This window comes from Taudactylus pleione, unplaced genomic scaffold, assembly GCF_031769625.1.
Source record: "Taudactylus pleione unplaced genomic scaffold, aTauple2 ptg000399l, whole genome shotgun sequence".
NCBI lineage: Eukaryota > Metazoa > Chordata > Amphibia > Anura > Myobatrachidae > Taudactylus > Taudactylus pleione.
Window position 1 is genome coordinate 2789466 of NW_028284801.1, and position 21883 is coordinate 2811348.

The window sequence follows — 21883 nt, forward strand, 5'->3', positions numbered from 1 at the left end:
AGGTTAAGGCTACGCAGGGGGTTTAGGCACTAGGGAAGGTTAGGGTTAGGCTGTGAGGGGAGGGGGATAGGGTTAGGCACTGCAGGGAGGGTTAGGACAGGGGCGCATCTATAAAGGTGGCACAGGCCCTGGGTCTAGGGAGGCCCACATCGCACACCAATATTTTTACTACTTACCTCTTCAAAGTCCTGCATCAGCAGCAGGACTGCATAGATCGCCTGGGAAATGGCCGCGACGGCCATTTTCCCGGCGTTTTGCGTATGCACAGTAGTGAAATCATCAGGATAATGGCTACCCGCCATTTTCCTGGTGACATGCACATGCCCAGAGTCTACTGCTGCACTCAGTGAACTGCCTGGTGCTGGGGAGAAAGGAGGGGGCCCATGTGCATTCCCCATCCGGGGCTCCCTCCACTCTTAGCCCTGGGTTAGGGGAGAACACTCGCCAGAGGGCTGGAAAATCATAGGTCATGACTGCTGGGACCTGGAAGCCGTGCTGGAGCAGCTGTCAGGAGCAGGTAAGTGACCGCTAGGCCAACATGGATGAATGTCAACATGTCATACCACACCCCCTGAAGTGTGTCTCAAGGTTCTGTACCCTGTCTATCTATTTACCACTGTGTGTGTATGTGTGTGTGTATATATACATACCTCCCAACATGACCCTCTCCAGGAGGGACACAATGCTCTGGTCCTGGACTTCCCTGGTAAGAGGTGGGGCTGCAGCACAGTTCAAAAATCAAATAGGGGAGTCACACCAACTGTCATTTCACACACTGCCAAACATCACTGGCTGAGACTCACTGGCAGTTGGTGTGACTCCCCTATTAGAATTTTGGACTGTACTGCAGCCCCACCTCTGGAGCCGCCACCAATCATAAATTACCAGGGCCAGAGCATTGTGTCCCTCCTGGAGAGGGTCATGTTGGGAGGTAGGTACATATATATATATATATATATATATATATATATACAAAGATACCCTATTATTTGCGCTAAAATTATTGATGATACTGATATGTAATCAACACTTAAATCTAATAGTGTGGATGGCTGCACCTTTCACCTAATATCTCTGTTAGACAGATATGGAGGGAAATGGAAACCAAGAAAGAAGAGAAAGGGCACTCTAATGTACAAAATATAAAATATATTAAAATACAAAATGTGTAAATAACACAAACTGAATAGTTAAAAAATCAACAATTAATGCAGCAATGAAGCTACTTCAATGATCAGTCCTAGATGTCGACACAGAGGATGAATCTCCCTTTCGTTTCACAGAGAGTAGATTTATTAAGTTCTTTGTTGGTCTTTAAATGATTTTGTAGAGGTCATAAATCCTGTTTTCAGGGTTAGCAATGATTCCTTGTAATGTTGCTGAAAAATACCATCAAACACTAGTCAAAACACGATGGAGACCCAACGCGTTTCGTCCCCACATGGGACTTCATCAGGGGTACATCATCAAATGACTGTATTATCAGTCCTATTAATAGTCAGGAAAATGTGAACACTGATCAAATGATCCTAAGATCTGTTTGCGGAGAATAAACTGGAGTAGACGCACTTTATATAGTGGATGGATTTATACTCCGAGGTAAGGATTGCTCAGAAGCAATAATCCTATTCCACTCATGCAAAATACTGCTGACAAGTGTTTCAGTCTGCTGCAAGTGTTTTGGGACATATAGGGACATATATATATATATATATATATATATATATATATATATATAAAATCTACATCGGCGGCACTCTGATTCCAATAAGACAATACTGCAATACAGGAGAATGTGACTGATATCACCAACGTTTCGGAGTGTTTATTCCTGCCCCTTCATCAAGGTAAAACATTTATAAATACATATAACAAGACACTTAAACTCACATCTCCCCACGTGTAGTCCGCACCACGCGGCGTCCGGGCCGGGTCACACACTGATGACGTCATCACCCCTGTCCTCCACACTGACGCTCTCACCACGTCAGTCCAAAGACAGTGGAGACGCCCACAGCCTGGATCCTCGTCACCCTCGCAACGTGCAGTATCCGGACTTATATACAAACTGAAACATGACACAATACACATACAAGATCCATTAACATTTTTAAAAATCCACATATAAAACACATAGGACAAAATGTGAAAGATGAAGACAACATATTTCCTTATTGTAAACCAAGTGAAATAAATAATGTGGACAATATAGACACAGAAAGCTACACTAAATGTCAGCCTGTATTATGAAAACATAAATATAGCTACATATAATAAACTTCAATAGCCAGAGAGATACACCTCTGATTCTAATAACTACAACTAGTGCTGCCCAAATTTATAAGCAACACTTAAAAGACCACAAATACTAGATTGAGATCATACATTAGAATGGTTGTAAATACAGGTTGAGTCTCCCATATCCAAATATTCAGAAATACGGAATATTCCGAAATACAGAATATTTTTAGAATGACTGAGATAGTGAAAACTTTGATTTTTGATGGTTCAATGCACACAAACTTTGTTTAAGGCACAAAATTATAAAAAATAAAGTATAAATTGACCTATAGGCTGTGTGTATAAGGTGTATATGACACACAAATAAATTTCATGTATGTACACAAACTTTGTTTGAGCCACAACATTATTGAAAATATTGTATAAAATTACCTTCAGGCTGTGGGTATAAGGTGTATATAAACCATAAATGCATTCTGTGTTTAGATTTGGGCCCTATACCTAAGACATTTTAATATGGTATGCAATTATTCCAAAATACGGAATATTCCGATATCCAAAATACCCCTGGTCCCAAGCATTTTGGATATGGGAGACTCAACCTGTACTATCAAAGAAAACTGACAGTTTAGAGAGAACATGCAAACTCTACCCCCCATGTCATACTACTACTATACAATACATCCAATCTGTAATTAAGAGATTCCATAGACAAAGTATTCTCAAAGGAAACAATATAGACCCAGGTTTTCATGAAGGCCACGTGGTGCCAATGCATCTAATTTAAAGATCCAGCGGGATTCGCATTGCAATAGCCTGCGGGATCTACCACCTCCACGTTGAGATTTAGCTACATGATCAATGATCATGTACAGTAGAGAGGCAACATTGTGGCCACTAGAAACAAAGCGGTAGGCCACCGTTTGGTCGCTACCCCCAGAAGAAATGGCGGCCCGAATAGCCGACCGGTGTAGCGCCATCAGCTCTCTGTGTTCTGTCGGTTTTCCCGACGTATATAAGCCCACAAGGACAGGTGATGACATAAACAATAAACTTAGTAGTGCATGTCAGGCGGTGACGTATGGTAAATCTACGTCCGCTATACGGATGGCAAAAACTATTGCCTACCGTTAGCGAACGACAGGTCATACAATTTAAATATCTAAAGCATCCTAATTTAGGACGCAGATATCACAAATAATGTAGCTATATGTTGGTTGTGTCAACTCCAGCAGCTTAGGTTGATGTTAAGAATTGTGCCAATTTCACAATGGATTTTGTTGTGAGTTACAATTATTTGTGCCTTAAAATTTTACCTGGGAACTTATCAGGATTGAATGCTAGCTGCAGGTCTCTTACAGAAGCTATTTTAGTGAATATCCAAGAGCAGTTTAAATTGCTACTGCTCCAGAAACCTTCTGCACCAATAGCAGCAGACGGCAGCTGACTGCCTTTCCTGGTTCACTCACTTGTCTGCAGAAGTTTGTTGGCACTATCCACACGTGTCCCTGCACTGGGCATATGCTGTGTAGCCATTAATAAGAGAAGGTAGCGAATAAAGGCCCTCATTCAGAGCCGTTCGCTATTTGCGGTCGTTCGTTCAAAAACAAGGGGTGGCTATTCAAATGATCCGTTCGCACATTGCAGTCTTTTCACACCTCTAAGTCTGAACGAGCGCGCAAAACATACGCTCGTTTATTTGATAAAAACGCCCCCTGGCCGCTCGCACCATACGTCATGTCCGCTATTTATTAGATTAATCGAGTACATCGTACAGCGTATGAACTGCTCGCTATTCTTGTGGTTGGTTTTTTCAACCGCTATTTTGCGAGAAGTTCTGAGTTTAAAAAAACCAAGTGACGTGGTCAATGACGCTGCTGTATTAATTATGCACACCCTTAAAACGCCCGTTTTGACCTTTAAGCACGCCTGCGTTCGAATTCCACTCCCCCGTTTTCAAGCACCTTCCCCTGTTACCACCCACATACGCCTCATTCTGTCACTCAAAATAGCAGGCACTCGCTATATAGCGTACAAACGATTTTCTGCCGCACTGACTGGTTCGCGCATGCGTACTAAAAACCGTACGCATGCGCAGATGTGCGAACATCGCTCGGAACGAGCGTACTGCTGCTAACGAGCGGCTCTGAATGAGGGCCAAAGTCCCACTGTAGGTGTATTTGCAGGGATTTTAATAGTGTCACTTACACTCATATATCCGCCGGAATGACAAGATAGGTACATGTAAATCCTAACGTAGCTGTTCATCCAGGAGTATATGGATAAATAAACAACAGCCACTATAAATTCAGAGATCAGGAGAGCAGCAATGCGTTTCAGCCACGCCTGTGTTCTTTTTCAAGCTGATTGCTCTCTCTGTTTGGGTCACATTAAATAGCATGAATTCATCCAAAAGATCATGGACTTTGCTATGTGTATGTTGTGCATTACAGTGTGCAGATGAAGGTCATGTTTGAGGTTCAGTGAAAAATTGAATTTGACCAGGGGTGCCCAAACAGTTGAATATATCTGCATATAATGTGAGGAACAGAAACTTTGAAACCATAATACGTTTGTATTACATATGTATTTTCTCATAATTTACAGCTTGTTATAAAACTAAAAGTGTCTAATCTCCCAAGCAGTATTTGTTACCTTGGGCCTGACTCACTACGGATCACAACTGCAATTGCAATTGCGATTACGCATGCAGTTCAACTGCGAAGGTATGCTAATCCACTGCGATTGCTATGACATCACAGCACTACACAAGGACGCCCACTTTATCTTACATAAATCTGTAATGTTTAGCAAGGCTGCAAAACCATTGGTAACATCGAGTACAATCGGAGCCTCACGCACACTTGCACAAGGTCTGACCTTACTCAGAAATTGCTAACTTCATTGCACACTGTGAGTCCTCAGACTGCGTACGGCATTGCAGGGGATAATTTATGCATGCCCCTGTAACGGTGTTTGAATGCACTTGTATGCTTGCGTTCCGCCGACCACCCCCCCCGTCACCACCCACAAACGGCACTTCCTGTTAATCACTAATCGATGGGTCTGCATAGTCACTTCGATCGCAGTCCCGATCGCTGTGGCTGGTTTGCACACGCGCACTGTGACGCATGCGCACAATGCAAAAAGTAGGCCGATTGTGTGTGTAATCGCAGTTGCGAACGGTAATGAATCATGCCCCTAGTACGGATACAAGATAACCACCTTCTCCAAATATTCATTATTGTATTGCATTTTTGCCTACTTAAGTACATTCTGCAATACATTTGATTTCTTATCACAACTATGAAAAACAGCACAATATTTCATTAACATCTCAGCCTGGAACAATAAAGGTTAACTTTGTACTTTGCTGGCCAATTTCAGGGGAAATGTTTGACCTGGGTTACCGCATCACACAACATAAAGCCTAGACTTGAGCTTTCAGTTCCACTTTGTAAAAAAACCCTAAAATGAATTAAATAATTATTAAATGGACCTATTGATATATGATAAATATGAACCTTTATTTTGACAACAAAAGCTATCAATGCTTTGTTTTCAAACATAGCCATAGCACAGTGCTGCCCAAACTGGGAGCCAAGGCAAGCTATTTATGATCAATGTAATAGGCAAAACCAGAGCTGATGACTGTCAATTATAAAATATGTGACAAACAGAAGCGCTATCATGTCTAGCACTAAATAACTTCATTTTATCATCTTTGCATAATTTCTCAGTCAGAAACTTCTGGCCTAATGGTGCCATGATATAAATGCTGATACTCTAGGACAGCGTGATTCAACATAGTTTGAGAACATATAACAGATTTAACTGTACTTATTCCACAGTTTGGCAAATCAGAACATTGATATCCAGATTATATATAGTATTTATATAGCATTTAATCTAGGTCATCTAGACTAATTTTTTATATATTTGGTATATATTTTAGAAGATAAGGGTCTTAAGTAAAAATATACTGCAGATGTCACTGTTTCTAAGTGCAGTAAGAATCCTCTCTATCCAGCTACCACAGTTTGTTACAGCGTACTCATCTGTTTCCTTATTCTTCACAGTGTGAAATTTATCAATAAGATACAGTATGTGCACAGTCTGGAGGACTTGGAACAGATCATTCCTATGGAGAATGTACATATCCCTGAATGCGTCTTGCAGTAAGTTGTCTATACGATGGGAATATAGTACTGTATTTAACTTAGGGCCTGATTCAGAGTTGTATGCAAATGGTTTGAATACAAGTCTGATGGTGGTCGATCGGCACATGCGCAGGATCTGTACTGCGCTTGTGCCGATTGGTGTCTCCAAGGACAGTCACAGTGCCCCCTAAGCCCCAGAATGATTTACATGCTCCGACTGTTTTGGAGTGGAGAAGGGAGGCGACAGGCAGCAACCAGGAAAACTGGTGTGTCAACCTTGTTTTCTGGGCATACTGATGCCAGTGGCTGCATCTTCTGACGCAACCTCACTGGCCCTGGCAGCGTGAATTTAACGACCACGCTGAGTAACTTGAGGGTTACTCAGATGGCTGATGTTCGCACAGTTGATGCTGTGTCCTTGGATGCATCATCACATCACAGTAGCCGGCAGGAGGCGTCTATTTACACAGGACTTCTCCTGCTGCATTATCATTATTGTGTCTGTGTACGCAGCAGAGATGCGATTGGCGTACAACTCTGAATCAGGCCCTCAGTTTGTTTTCCTAGCCATCATCTAAAACAATGAGTATTTATTTCACCCTTTGCATTTTACTAAATGTTTTTGCATTTGTCAAATGACTTGTTTATATTGTAATCATACCCATTTATGTTTTTACTTGCTTTGTGATCAAATTTCTCAGAAAACTACATTTTTAGCATTTGCAGCGGTTAAACACATTTCTATTGTGTTTGATATATATTTCTTCTTGCATTATTACTAATGTTAAGGAATACAAGTAAAATGCTAGTGAATATGAGGCCTACAGGCCTACTGTGACTCTACTAGCGCCGAGCATTTTCCTAAAGTAGATTTTGCCTGAAAATGCGATTAATTCGACACATGTAGATCTGTGTACAACTGAGTCTGAATCTGTTCCCGAAAGGCTACTATGCAGAAGCCGCAGTTATTTTCAATGCCAAGTTCTGTTGTGCTTGATATACAGGCTCAGTTGCACACAGATATACATGTGTTTACAAAGTAATCAGTGCAGTCTCCTGGTGTGTCTTAGTCACATTGCATTGTGACTGAGATGCATTGTCGGGACTAAAAAGATGCTTGGCGCAAACAGAGACGCACAGGATCTGGCAGCTCACTCAGACTAGGTGTATGAGGAAACATCTGTAACTCTCTTTTGGATGAATTCTCATCCGACATGCAAACTTTAAAAAACACTATTCATAATTAGTAGACTCTATAACAGCTCACAGAAAGGTAAAATGATTGATGTTGAATATTGGTTTTCATATTAATGAATTTCATGTGGCCAAAACAAAAATGTTACATTTGATTAATATTTCATAATTTGCACGATGGCATGTGACTGATTTTGAGTCTTGCAATTAATTACAAAAAAACAGTGACCTATACTGTATTTAATGCAGGCGATATTAAAGATCATGTCAATGGAACAGATCACATTGAACGTTTTGAACCAAGAATGCCTCACAAATAACAGGAGTGAGGATGGTGGATCTAGAGCATTTTTTTCCACTTCATTATAGAACCCATGGCTGTACTCACCCGTGTCTTCATTAAAGGGATTTATATTATGAAACCGATACCAAAAGTGTTCTTGCTAAACATCAGTTTTTTGATATGCAGTTCTGTACTGTGCGTGTGCACGAAAGATGCATACGTATATATTTGTATATAGATTTTTGTGTGCCTCTTACACCTTCAACAGTGGAGTGAGATGGGCAGTCTTGGGCAAGCAAATACCAAGCACAGTAATTGTGTGGTTACATAATTTTGGTGTGGACGTTACCCCAGATATGCCTTTAGGACTTGTATCTCCTGCAGGTGCTGTAGGGTGGTGTAACAATATGCAATGATAATACTTACTATAAGCAGTACTATATAGCTATATACTATACCTTAAATGTGCCTCTTTGTGTATAACAAATAGTTACCAAGAAAAAATCAATATGCCCAACAAAAATATATACCTAGAAACACCTGTAATTCATCTATACTCAGGGTTAATTTTATCTGAGGTATATTCTTTATTAGCACAATAACACATACAGTAGTGCTGAAAACTAAATTATACCAAGATAGCTAATGTATATAAAACCTATGCCAACAATATATATAGAAAGCAACAGCATGGACTCAGATATAAACAATCATGTTACCTCGCTTGGTCAGTCATATACCATGATTTAAGTTATAGATCCTAGAAAAGCAGCAAAGCCTGATTTTAAAGGAAACATGAATTTATAATTTATTGGACATCTGCATAACTAAAAGAATTCTAAACACATTAAGGTGGTGACTTTATAAAGACACTGATTGTGGAATTTAAAATGACAATGATATTAAATGCAAAGCACGCCTAGCTTTTCGTTTAATATTACTGTAATTTAAAATCCCACTGCCAGAACCACTGACAATCGTTTGCTTTACAAAGCAACTGCTTAGTACATATATCCCTAAGGGGATCAGCAGCACAAATGGCATTTTGTGACTTCAAAAGTCTGATACTATTAGTGGGGAGTTCCAAGTATTCTGTACAGTACCACAGAGCATGCTTAACTCATTAAACCAGTGTCTTTTTTTAACCTCACTTGCTAGAGTTTATTTTGTCATTTCTTTGCCTCCGTTACTCATAAATGTTATGTTTTGTTGTAGGTACGATGAAGAACGGATCAAAGCTAGGAGAGAGAGGTGAGTTACACATATACATAGCAGCTTAATGCATAGAAGCATGAAGACATGGTAAAGAGCTTCTATTGTTGTGAAGACCAAACACCAGAATAGGGAAGAAATGCCATCTAAGTGACTCTGATTATGGAATGATTGTTGGTGCCAGAAACAGCTGCATTCCCAGGATTTTTATGCACAATAGTCTCTACAATTTACAGGGAATGGTGTGCAAAAGCTTGTTCCACCCCTGTCAGCTAAGAAGAGGAAACTGATGCTACAGTTCAGCTCATGGAGCAGGGCTGTAGCTAGAGTGCTGCTGTTGCCCAGGGTGCTGGGTCCTGGGGGCGTGCCGTCGCTGCCCTACGGGACCTACATTTGGCTTGCAGAGTGCCTGGAATGGCTTCTTGCAGCTTTGCTGCAGAGCTGTCATATATGGGACACTCAGGGCACGCACCTTGCATGTCATAGAGCTGCCCGGGGTATGCTTAGGGCACTCTGGGCAGTGCTCTACATCCTAGTGCTTGTGGCCCTGTCCCTAGGTGTGATGTCATGGGTGCAGGGCTGGCATAGAGCCTTGCTCTGGCCCTGAGTTGAAGAGTGGAGAAGCATCACCTATACTGACAAATCCTGATTTTTTTTTGCAGCATGCAGACTGTAAGGTCAGAAATTGCCACAAGCAGCATGGATCCATCCTGTCTTGTGTCAGCGATAATAGTGGTGTAATGGTGTGTGAAATATTTTCTTGCTCACCGGGTATTAAAGGTTGACATCATTTAAATGCTACAGCCTGCATGCATCATTGTAGCTGGGTGCCAGGGTTGAGGGAGCCAGGGTTAGGGCATGACTTAGCTGGCATTACAAGACTCCATAGTTACCCACCCTCCAGAGTAGGTAAAGCTCCCGCATTTATCTGTGCCATGATGTCTCTGCTGTGCATTGTACATAGCTTTCCGTCTATGGCTCGGTTTGACACGTATGTGAACAGCAAACTCCCAGGTGGTTTTGGGACAGCTGCTCTAATCATTTTGAAGAGAGACAGCAAAATTAATATCTGATGAGGGTAATACATACGAGCCCCATGTTACAATACCAATAAGGTTTGTATTTATTTGAGTATCAAGAATTCAGACAGAATTTTAAAGAACAGTTTTCAAGGGCCACCATTTTCTATTTGCCTTGGGCATAAAACCTGGTTAGTATCATGTGCATCTGTTTATGGTCACAGTCTACCCATCTTCTACAGGCTACTACCAGCACGTAACATGCCATGTCACAAAATACATGTAATCTCTACTTCCAGGGATCTTCACAGTCACCAAATCTCACTTTTGGTACATGGTCGATATGCAGCCAACAAATCTGCAGCACCTGCTTGATGCTATATTTCAACTTGGACGCAATGTTACTGCAGATTTGTTGACCGCACATTCATATTATGGGCAGAATTCAATTGTTTGCAGCCACCTATGTGCCCGACCAAACTATTCAATTGTTGCTCCTGTTGGGTGTGATCAGGCGCCCCCAGGGAGTGCGAGCTGAAATGTGCGATAAGTGACCAGTTTGGGCGCCCAAGTGGCACTTTTCGCGATCGCACCCAGCACTTTGGTCAGGTGTAGCTGTTTTACGCTGCTAAACCCCACCTCATTGGGCGTGATATTCTAATCAACTGAATTTCGCCCTGCAATCTCCTGTCAGACGGGAGATAGGGCGTGAGAAAACAATTGAATTCCTCCCTAAGGCTCTTCCGTTCTACCACATCCCAAAGGTGCTCTATTGAATTGAGATCGGGTGTATGTGATCCTATCTCACAAACTGCTAAACTTCCTGTCACCATCTAGACCTCTGCCAGCGTATACAATCGCAAGGGCTTAATTATGCACGCCTCTGTAACAGCGTTCAAACGCACATACACACCTGCGCTCCTTCACCCCTAAAGGTCACTTCATGTCATTCACTATGTGATTGAACTGAGTGCTCACTGCGAGCGCTTCCCTATCACATCGGCCAGTTTGCAAAAGCGCACTGCGATGCATGCGCAGAGCACAAACATTGACCGGCTGTGTGCGAACGCAGCCGTGCGATCCAACCTGAATAAGGCCCTAGGTTCCTGTTCTCACCTGGCAGGAGTACAATCCATGCTGTCTTCTGCTGTGGTTACCAATCTGCTCAAGGGGCCTGATACCGGTGTGGACAGTATTGCACAGCCATACCGTACAAGCATTACCAAACAAGTAAAGTAGAAATGCAGCAGGTGTCTGCAGCATCCGTAGAAGCTTAATTAGCCGAGCTATCAGAACCCCTCTGCCAGTCCAGGAAGTCTGCGTCTGACGATGCAGACCCTGAACTTGGCACGCCTACAATATAGGGACGACACTCCCCCGTTTTGTACAACGGTCTTAATCGCTGTTCGCCCAAATGCCCCAGCATGGCAATCATGCTGCAGCTAAGGGAGGACGGCGAGCGATCACACAGGACCCGTTCTGCACATGCGCATACCCACAACAATCAGATATGTACGTAAACCATCAGGATTCTCTTCTGCTTCTACGTTGTAATCCATATATATTTGAATTATAATTGGTTCAAGCCGGGGGGTAGACAATCTGTCCATACTCCTCTGACCACTCTCATTAACAAGATATTTTCACCACGTACTGCCACTTACTTAGTTTTTGTTATGCGCACCATTCTCTGTAAACTGTAGACTGTTGTACATGAAAATCACTGGAGAGCAGCTGTTTGAATCATTCCATGGCCAAAGTTACTTAGGTCCTGATTCACAGATATACACTAAAACGATGGTATCTTACATCTTTGATGTTTAGGAAGTGCAGAACGGGTCCTGCGATCGTGCTCACAGTCCCCCTAGCTGCAGCATGATTGACATACTGCTGCAGCTGGGAGGCGGAGCAGGGGCGTTGCTGATGAGGATGAGGTAAGCTTCAACTTACTCAGCCTGGCCAATGGAGCAACCTGTGATGATGATCCAAGGCAGTTTCTATGGACGCTACACTCGTATCACAAATGCAAGAAGGAGGTGTCTATTTCATACAGACACCGCCTGCTGCATTTACATTTTGTTGGACGCTGTTGGACGGCTGCTTCCGTGTGGCTGTGCAATACCGTCCATCTCTGACTCAGGGCCTTAGTTCACATTTCTTCCCCAGTCTAGTGCTTATATTAAAGAAAGGAGAAGGAAGGTAAGAATTCTGGTGTTTGGTATAAACATGTGAAGCTATAGACCATATCTGCATGCTTTTATGCAGTTGCTGCCACATGATTTGATGATTTGATATTTGCATTGATGAGCAGCTGTATAGATGTACTTAATAAAGTGGCCACTGAGTGTTTCTCACAAGATATACTGTACAGTATGTGCTTTATTTTCTAAGCTATGTGTACTCAAAGCTGCTGCATGGTTTCATTTAAACGGGTCTGATTCAGAGGTGCACACAGTTGCTCATTTCTGCCTTCCCGCCACTTTCAGCGTTGCTGCATGGTGCAACACTGCTGGCGATTCAAGACACTCCACCCTCAGCGCACCATTGCGTGCACCATTGACATTTGCACTTGTCTATGGCATCTGAGAACAACACCCCATGGACATTTTTTCTTTGCATTCACTTCAGGCCACCACCCAGGAACACCCATGGTTCTCGGCTAGTCCTGATACCAGCGTTCCCATATGCAACAGCACATTTATGCATGCATACAGGGTAACCTGGGCTCTGTAGGGGTTTACAGAATATTTAGCGCAGTAGCAAATAATCAGTCAACTACTGTCCCTTACCACTGGCATTGCGTGCACCTCTGAATCAACACTGAATCACCATTGAATCGGCCCAGAGTGTGCTCTATTTCCTCTGAATGCATTGTAAATAGACATGTAGGGGCCTATTAATCATTACATAATTATCACTAGAGATAATTATGTTTTAAACTCACTGCGAGTTTAAAAAATCATCATGCTCACTAATAAAAGTATCACTTCCGAAAAGCTGCTCTTTTTGCGGAGTCAGCTTTTCAGAAAAGTGATACATTTCCCCTGCAGCTGAGGTGTCTATAAGGATTTACTCACTGCTGCACACCAGTGTCCGTACCCCATTCCCCTTGCGACCGCCGCAGGTGGTGCCTCACCCCCCTCGCCGCCATTGTGCAAGCTTTTCTTGGCGCCCCTGCAGCACAAACTACAGCCTGCACCCGTGCAGCACAGGACTCGGGAGCCAGAGACACCAGTGGTAAATAAATACAGGAGGAGGTATCTGTATAGATCCCTCTGCTGCACAAGTTGCTGTGTAAACGGCAGCTTGTGCATGGTATTGTGAGCTGTACGCCATCTCAGGGTAGCGTACAGTATTACTGGCAAATTCTGAAAAAAATGCTTTTTCAGAACTTGATGAATTACATGATTTCCACATCCCCATACTAAAGTATGGGGATGTGGAAATTATTGGGGAAGAATTGTAAGCAGGAGATATCAGTGATATATCTTGTGTTAAATGCTTAATGAATAGCCTTAACCTTTACAAAAGTAAGGGAAAATATACATTTTGTAAAAATTAAGGGATGATGAATAGACCATTTAAACACTTTTCAAAGTGTAGCCAGACTTTGCACTAAACACAGGATCACATTTTTAATTTTATTGACTAACACACAATAATAAGTAAAAATAAAAAATTTAAATGAATATATAAACAACTTTTAAGGAATTGTCTAGTTCTCAATTTTGTTTCTACTCCAGGGCAGAAGAAAAGCAAGTTAATGTGGAAACCCCAAGGTATGGAATAATTTTTTTATTAATTACCTTTTTTTAATAAAATGAATCAGTGGATATAAACCTCCAGAATAATTGTTGTACTCCTTTATCCTCCTTTATCCTAGCATTCCACACGCTGAGGATCTGTCTTGTAAATAAATTGTAGCAAAAAAGATCTCCGTTCCACATCATCATGAAATCAACCTTTGAAGATCCCAACTGTAGCATCCAGTCTAAATTTTTATTTCAAAACCATTTTGCCTGACTATATAAACTTTTATTATCCAAGACTATTATTTGGATCACAGTCAGTTTCCTAGTGTGAAAATATGTTTCCAACATTACTGCTTAAGTGATGGATTTAGGGTGAAATATTTTGATCCTCAAGTTTAGACTTTTATCCCTCATGCATGTGAGGATATCAGGACTTTTCACATGGTTCTACCTAGTTCCAGTGAACAAGAAAGGAAGATTATTTTTACATGTTTGATGGTACAGGATTAGTATCTTACAGAAAGAAGAATCAATGGAACTTTTGGAAACTTTAGAGATGTTTATATTGACGTTCAAAACTACTAAAATGAAAATATGACATTTAATTGCTTTCACTTTTATTACTTCTGGATATTTGCCATTCAAAAATAAGTGGCAAGTATTTTTTTTTCTTAATGTATCAGTTATAGAGCAAAAAAAAAACAACCAAGGAGTTTTGTTACCATCAAAATAAAGCACTTATTATACCAGTGGCCAATCAATATTATACAGTCATATCTGAAGTACCAATATTTCCTCATATTGATTGGTCTGTGTCATATCAACTGCAGTGGTTGAATATCTGCTTGCCCACAGCAGTCACAGCCCAGAATCCCCAAATGCTAAATTTTCTCTCTTGATTTTGTGTTTGCTATAAAATTCTATCTTATACAGTACAAGCACCTACAGTAAGCCTTTATATATTACAGATTTGTGAATGCTTATTCTGCCACTACTAGGTTTGTGGTCCTTGAAGCATTTATTTTATATTTGCTGAAATTTATCTGGATGGAATATGAATCTAGTTAATTTACCAAAATGGGTGTAGTATGACTTGTCGATATTTAGAATGTCGACACCAGAATGTCAACAGGTGCTGAATGTCAGAAGGTTGACATGGTCATTAGGTCAACAATCAATATGTAGACATGTATTTAGGTCGACATGGTTAAAATGTTAACACGCTCATTTAACATGTCAACACAAAAGTGTCAACATATGTTTTTTTGGGGCTATTTTAGCCTAAACCTAACCCAAACCCTAACCCTGACAATCAATAAGAAAAAAAATAAGTCGACATGTTGGTGTGGACATGTTAAATGTAGACATTCTAAATGTGTCAACATTTTAACCATGTCGACCCAAATGCATGTCGACATATTGGTTGTCGACCTAATGACTACGTCGACATTGAGAACCTGTCGTCAAAACGGTTTAATCGATTAACAATTTTTAAACATTCATGGGTGGCGTTGATGCAGTACATGTTGCGAGTAGAAAGAAAGATATCAGTGTATATATACATTCTGTTATGCCCTTGAAATTACAAGGACAAAATAAACATTTTATTTGTATGTTTATTATGGAGTTTCCTCATTGGTAAATTACTGAAGCACACGAAGATGAGCGCACTGAGGAATTTTTATGGTAAGCTTACCGGTACATAAATTGCTGTTATCCCTTGAGTAGCTTTTTATCCAGATGATCACATGTAATTTTGTTTTATTGCCCAACAATATAAATAGGGAATATTTACCTACAGTATAAAGACTCATTTAGAGTTGGATGCATTTGTGCAACAGCAAACAAACAAAATGGGCATAGGAAAAGATGCATTTAAATAAGCATACTTATGGGTGTGTTGGGACCCTATTTGTATATGCAATATAATACTATTATCAACATTGTTCAAGAGGCACCACAGATTCTGCAGTGTCATAGTCAGCTATACAGTAAACAGAACAAATTAGCAAGGAACCATAGCAGCTACAGTACATCATTCAGATACATATAGGAGCAACAAAACAAACAATTGCACAAGTAAAAATCCAATACATGAGAAAATAGCATTTACATCAGAAGACACATAACATAACTATTATGGTCCTCTCTGAGTAAGTGGAGAAAAATGAATACAGAATGCAATCTCAGAAACAAGGGCGTATCTACTCCTTGGCCAGGGTGGCACTTGCCAGGGGCGCTAGACGAGGAGGTGCGCCGCCTGGTGGTGCAACCTGCTCTCAGGGGTTAGTACCTGGTGTCGGTGTGCTCCCATGAGCAGTGTTTGGCCCGGAGACTAGCACAGCAGGCAGCACCACACTACAGTAAAGTAATAAATAAATAAACTACAGCTCCCAGCAGCCCTTGCTGCCGAAAGCTCCTGGCAGCAAGGGCTGTTGGAAGTTGTAGTTTCTTTTGAGTTTGATCATTGTAGTGCGGTGCAGTGCCGGACACCCTTGCCAGTAACAGTGCATGATCTGCACTGCAGCACTAATACCGCCTGGGGATGTACAAGTCCAGTGCTGTTCTAGGTAATGTTAAAGATATTTTTACAAGGATTAAAATATATATATATATATATACTAGTATGCCCTTGGCGAACATTTCACCAATTTGGGTGCTCTTCCCTGACCTACTTTCTCCAACACGTGGATTTCAGGCTCACAAATCACAGCCAATCAGCACCAGGTTGGCGCCTCGAAAGCAAAAATAAGAGATATGGTAAGAACTTACCTTTGTTATCTCGATTTCTACGAAGTCCATAGGGTTCCACAGGATACCTTGGGGTATTGGTGATGACGTCAGGCATCGGACACCACAGAGTTAATTTTCAGCCTCCCAGGATGCACCAGGGTCCCTCTCCTATACCCGCCCCCGAGCCAAGGCAAATAAGTTTCGTAACAAGCCATAGGCCAGAGGGGGAGAACAAAGAGAGAGAAGAAAGTCTGGAACACACAAAAATTACATTCTCACCAGAAGGAGACGGAAAAACTGGTGACCAGATCAAATCCCATCTGCAGTACAGGTGCGACAGGGCGGGAATCCTGTGGAACCCTATGGACTTCTTAGAAATAGAGATAACAAAGGTAAGTTTTTGCCATATCTCTTATTTTCTACTTCAGGGTCCATAGGGTATCCACAGGATACCTTGGGGATGTCCCAAAGCAGTATCCTTTAAGGGTGGGGATGCTCCTGTGCTGTAAGGAAAATCCGCCGCCCGAAGGAAGCATCCTGAGAGGCGAAGGAATCAAATGCATAATACCTCACAAAGGTATGGACAGAAGACCACGTGGCTGCCTTGCACAGCTGAACTGTGGAGGCACCACGGTGAGCTGCCCATGAAGGACCCAGAGACCGAGTAGAGTGGGCTTTAAGAGAGGATGGTACAGACAGGCCCTCATGAATGTAAGCCTCAGAAATTGCCATGCGAATCCATCCTGCCAAAGTTTGCTTAGTGGCAGGCCAACCCTTCTTATGGAAACCATAGAGGACAAACAGAGAGTCCGATTTCCTAAATTAACTGGTACGGTCAACATAAATCCTTAAGGCCCTTACCACATCCAAGGAGGCCTCACCAGCAGATAGGTCTGGGGAATTGAAGGCCGGTACTATAATTTCCTCTTTGATGTGGAAACTAGATACCACCTTAGGTAGGAACCCAAGATGAGTTCACAGCACTGCCCTGTCCCTATGAAAAATTAGAAATGGGGGGCCGACATGAGAGAGCCCCCAAATCTGACACTCTTCTAGCTGAAGCAATGGCCAGAAGAAACACAGTCTTAGCTGTGAGCCATTTTAGATCCACTGAGACCAGTGGTTAAAATGGCGGTCCTTGGAGAGCCCTAAGGACCACAGCCAAGTCCCAAGGAGCCACAGGTGGAACAAAGGGAGGCTGTATGCGAAGTATACCTTCCATGAAGGTGTGGACATCAGGAAGTGTAAGCAATCCTATGCTGAAACCACACTGAGATGGCAGAAACCTGCACCTTCAGTGAAGCAAGGTGAAGACCGTGATCTAAGCCCGCCTGTAAGAAAGCCAAAATCCTGGATATTCTAAAAACCTGAGGATCATACCCTCTAAGTCGACACCATTCAAAGAAAGTATGCCACACTCGGTGGTAAATTCTGGCAGAAGATGGCTTCCGAGCTCTGAGCATGGTGGTAACAACAGAGCTGGAAAAACCCCTGGACCTCAAGAGAGCAGTCTCAACAGCCATGCCGTCAAAGACAGACGGCCCAGGTCCGGGTGATGACAAGGACCTTGAGACAACAGGTCCGGACGTAGAGGCAACAGCATTGGAGCGTCTATGGATAGACTCCTGAGATCTGAGTACCAGTGCCATCTGGGCCATGCTGGAGCTATCAGCAGGAGCATGCCGCCTTCTTGCTTGAATTTGCGAATCACTCGAGGAAGAAGGGAGAATGGATGGAAGAGGTATGCAAACTGGAAGGTCCACCTGACCAACAGGGCGTCTGTTAGAAGCGCCTTTTCATCTCTTGTTCTTGACCCGTACACAGGCAGCTTGTTGTTGTGTCGGGAGGCCATGAGATCTATCTCTGCAAGGCCCCACTTGTTCACCAGTAGCTGAAACACCTCCTGGTGAAGAGACCACTCTCCTGGATGCACGTCTTGATGGCTGAGAAAGTCTGCTTCCCAGTTGAGGACTCCTGGTATGAACACTGCCGAGATGGCAAGGAGATTGCTTTCCGCCCACGTTAGAATGTGGGACACCTCTGCCAGAGCTGCCTGACTGCGGGATCCTCCTTGGCATTTTATGTAAGCCACCATGGTGGCGCTGTCTGACTGTACCTGCACGGGCTTTCCGTGGAGGACATGTCTTGCCTGTTGGAGAACTCGGAATACTGCCTTCATTTCCAAGATATTTATTGGAAGTGCAGATTCTGCTGGTGTCCACATTCCCTGGAAGAAGTGTGGGCCCAAGACTGCTCCCCAACCATCGTTAGAAGGACCCAGTCCGCAATCCAAAAGGGGCGCCCCCTGTTCAGGTGCGTAGTCTGCAGCCACCAGGCTAACAACAGATGTACCTCCAGGGACAGCACCATTGTCTGAGTCTTTATCCGGTGGGGCAACCCATTCCATATGGAGAGGATCAACTTCTGCAGAGGTCTGGAGTGAAACTGTGCAAACTCCACCATGTCAAACATCGACACCATGCATCCCAGTAACCTCATCACCGAGTGAATAGACACCCGGCAACTCTGCAGGCAACTGCGTACTCTTGCCTGCAATGCAGAGATCTTTTCCTCCATCATCACAAACATCCTCTGATGTTGGGAGTCCAACAGGGCTCCGAGATGGAGCATCCTCTGTGATGGTACCAGAGATGATTCTTCCAGTTTGTCAGCCAGCCGGGAGCCTGCAACACAGAGACTGTCAGTTGCAGATCGCTCTGAAGGACCTCTGGAGATCTTGCAACAGCAACATCCAGATAAGGCAACAGGTGGACCCCCTGCGTCTGCAGGTGAGCTGCCATGACTGCCATGACTTTGGTAAACACTTGAGGGGCTGTGGCCAGACCAAGGATAGTGCCTGAAATTGGAAGTGTTGGTCTTTTACTGCAAACCTGAGGAAAGGCTAGTGTGCTGAGACAATAGGAATATGCAGGTAGGCATCCTGAATATCTACCGACACCATAAAATCCCAAGGCTCCATCGCCAAAATGATGGAGCGCAGAGTCTCCATCCTGAACCGAGGAACCCTCAAAAATTTGTTGAGTGATTTGAGGATGGGCCTGTAAGACCCATTGGGTTTCTGTACCAGAAAAAGATTAGAGTAATACCCCAATCCTCTCTGGGACAACGGGAATGGCACTATTACTCCAGCCTGGAGCATAAATGGATTTCAGGCATAGTTCCACCTTGCGATTCGTGACATCCTTTAAGGAGGACATGGAAGGCATGGGCAATGTAGCACTCCTCACAAGGCGTGTGACATGAGAATCCACCTGTGGAGGGGTTTCCCATTTGGAAAAATAATTATCCGCAAAGGGGTATGCAAAAGCCAAAACGTTTTTGAGGCTGGTACCGCTTACCTGGATTTTTCCATGCCTCCTCTAAATGATGTTGTGTTGCTTTTGAGGCGCCAACCCAGTACTGATTGGCTGGGATTTGCGATCCTGGAATCCACGTGTTGGAGAAAGTAGGTCAGGGAAGAGCACCCCCTACCGTGACAGTTTCTTACACAACTACTCCCAACAGTAATAATAAGGCCAAGTGACTGGGAGGTGAGCAATGCGTCACATGACATCAGTCAGCTCAGTGGCGCCACCACCAGGATCAAGGCTGTGTAACAAAGTGTGCGCTCAGTACACACCACACTACGCCTCACCATCTCCAAGCCTCCCGCCAATCAGCAGCTGGCGGCAGCTCTCATGGAAAACAGAGAAAAGAGGCGTTGCTTTCGAGGCGCCAATGCGGATTGTTTGGGAGTTGCGAGGCTTGAATCCACGTGTTGGGGAAAGTAGGTCAGGGAAGAGCGCCCCCTAGGGCAGCAGCCTCATATGTTGTGCCACCTGCGTGTCCTCCTTCAGTATGTAATAGCTACGTCAAGCAGCCAGACGGCCGAAAACAGCAGCCGAACTGGGCAGAACGTAAACAGTGTCCGCACATGGCTAGGTCTGTTCCGCATTCGCCGCTTTCCGTTTTTTGCGTGTTTAGGAATTGAATAGGGCGAAAAGTGGCGACGCACACGGAAAGCCTCTAAAACAGGTGAAGGAGGCGGAAAGTCGGATAGGCAAAACTTTTCCGAATTCGCTTCTAATTGGATACGGGCCTTAGTGGGCAAATGGCCATCGTGCCAACTGAGCGGCCGATTTGGTATGCTAGACACACCAATTAGCCTCTCGATGTGTTAAATGCCCGCCCAGTTGTGAGGTAAGTTTCAGCAGTCCCTGCAGCCAGTATACTGTACGGGCGGTCGGCGGGTCACCCCTACACAATATATTGGCATCTGCTATGCTGCAGGGCTGACCTGATATGTCAGTAACGACATTGTACACCCGCCGATCCGCTACCAATATATTGTGCGTAGTTTGATTGAACAATATACGTAGTACAGGTTGAGTCTCCCATATACAATTATTCAGCCATCACTTTCTGATGGTTCAATGTACACAAATTTGTTTAACGCACAAGATTATTAAAAATATTGTCTAAAATTATCTTCAGACTGTGGGCCTGATTCAGAGCCGGACGCTATTTGCGCTCGCTCTTTCAGAAAAAAGGGGTGGCTATTCAAATGAACCGTTCACTCTTTGCGGTCTGTTCACGCCTCTATGTCTGAATAAGCGAACAAAACTTGCGGTCGTTTTTTGGAAAACTACGCCCCCTGACCGCTCGCATCCTACGTCATGTCCGCTATTTATTAGATTAATCGAGTACATCGACCAGCGTATGAACTGCTCGCTATTCTTGTGGTTGGTTTTTCCTACCGCAATCTTGCGAGCAGTTCTGACTATAAAATAACCCAGTGACGTGGTCAATGACGCTGCTGTATTAATTATGCACACCCATAAAACACCCGTTTTGACCTTTAAGCACGCCTGCATTCGGATCTCCACTCCCCGTTTTCAAGCACCTTCCCCTGTTACCACCCACATACGCCTCCTCCTGTCACTCAAAATAGCAGGCATTCGCTATTTAGTGAACAAACGATTTTCGGCCGCACTGACTGGTTCGCGCATGCGTATTACGATCCGTACGCATGCGCAGTTGTGCAAACATCGCTCGGAACGAACGAGTGGCCGCTTACGAGCGGCTCTGAATCAGGCCCTGTGTGTATAAGGTGTATATGAATCATAAATTTATTTTTGTGCATGTAGACAAACTTTGTTGATGCACAAAATTATTACAAATATTGTATAAAATTACCTACAGGCTGTGTGTATAAGGTACTAGATAGATGTAAGTGCACTGATCACCGAGATAGTATATCCTGATTAAGAGAGTCTGCTCCGACAGCAG

The 21883-nt window shown here is 43.2% G+C and overlaps 1 protein-coding gene across 2 annotated transcripts in view; it reads left to right on the forward strand.

The window, feature by feature from the left end:
• The window catches only part of ATCAY (ATCAY kinesin light chain interacting caytaxin), a 108397-nt gene extending 92945 nt beyond the window's left edge, over positions 1–15452 (forward strand). For both annotated transcript variants that reach the window (XM_088446460.1, XM_088446461.1), the window contains 4 exons: positions 6321–6419; positions 9094–9129; positions 13853–13888; positions 13993–15452. In XM_088446460.1, the coding sequence (XP_088302586.1) occupies positions 6321–6419; positions 9094–9129; positions 13853–13888; positions 13993–14026 (205 nt within the window). In that variant the 3' untranslated portion in view covers positions 14027–15452. The remainder of the gene's footprint in view (positions 1–6320; positions 6420–9093; positions 9130–13852; positions 13889–13992) is intronic.
• Positions 15453–21883: the final 6431 nt, after the last annotated feature.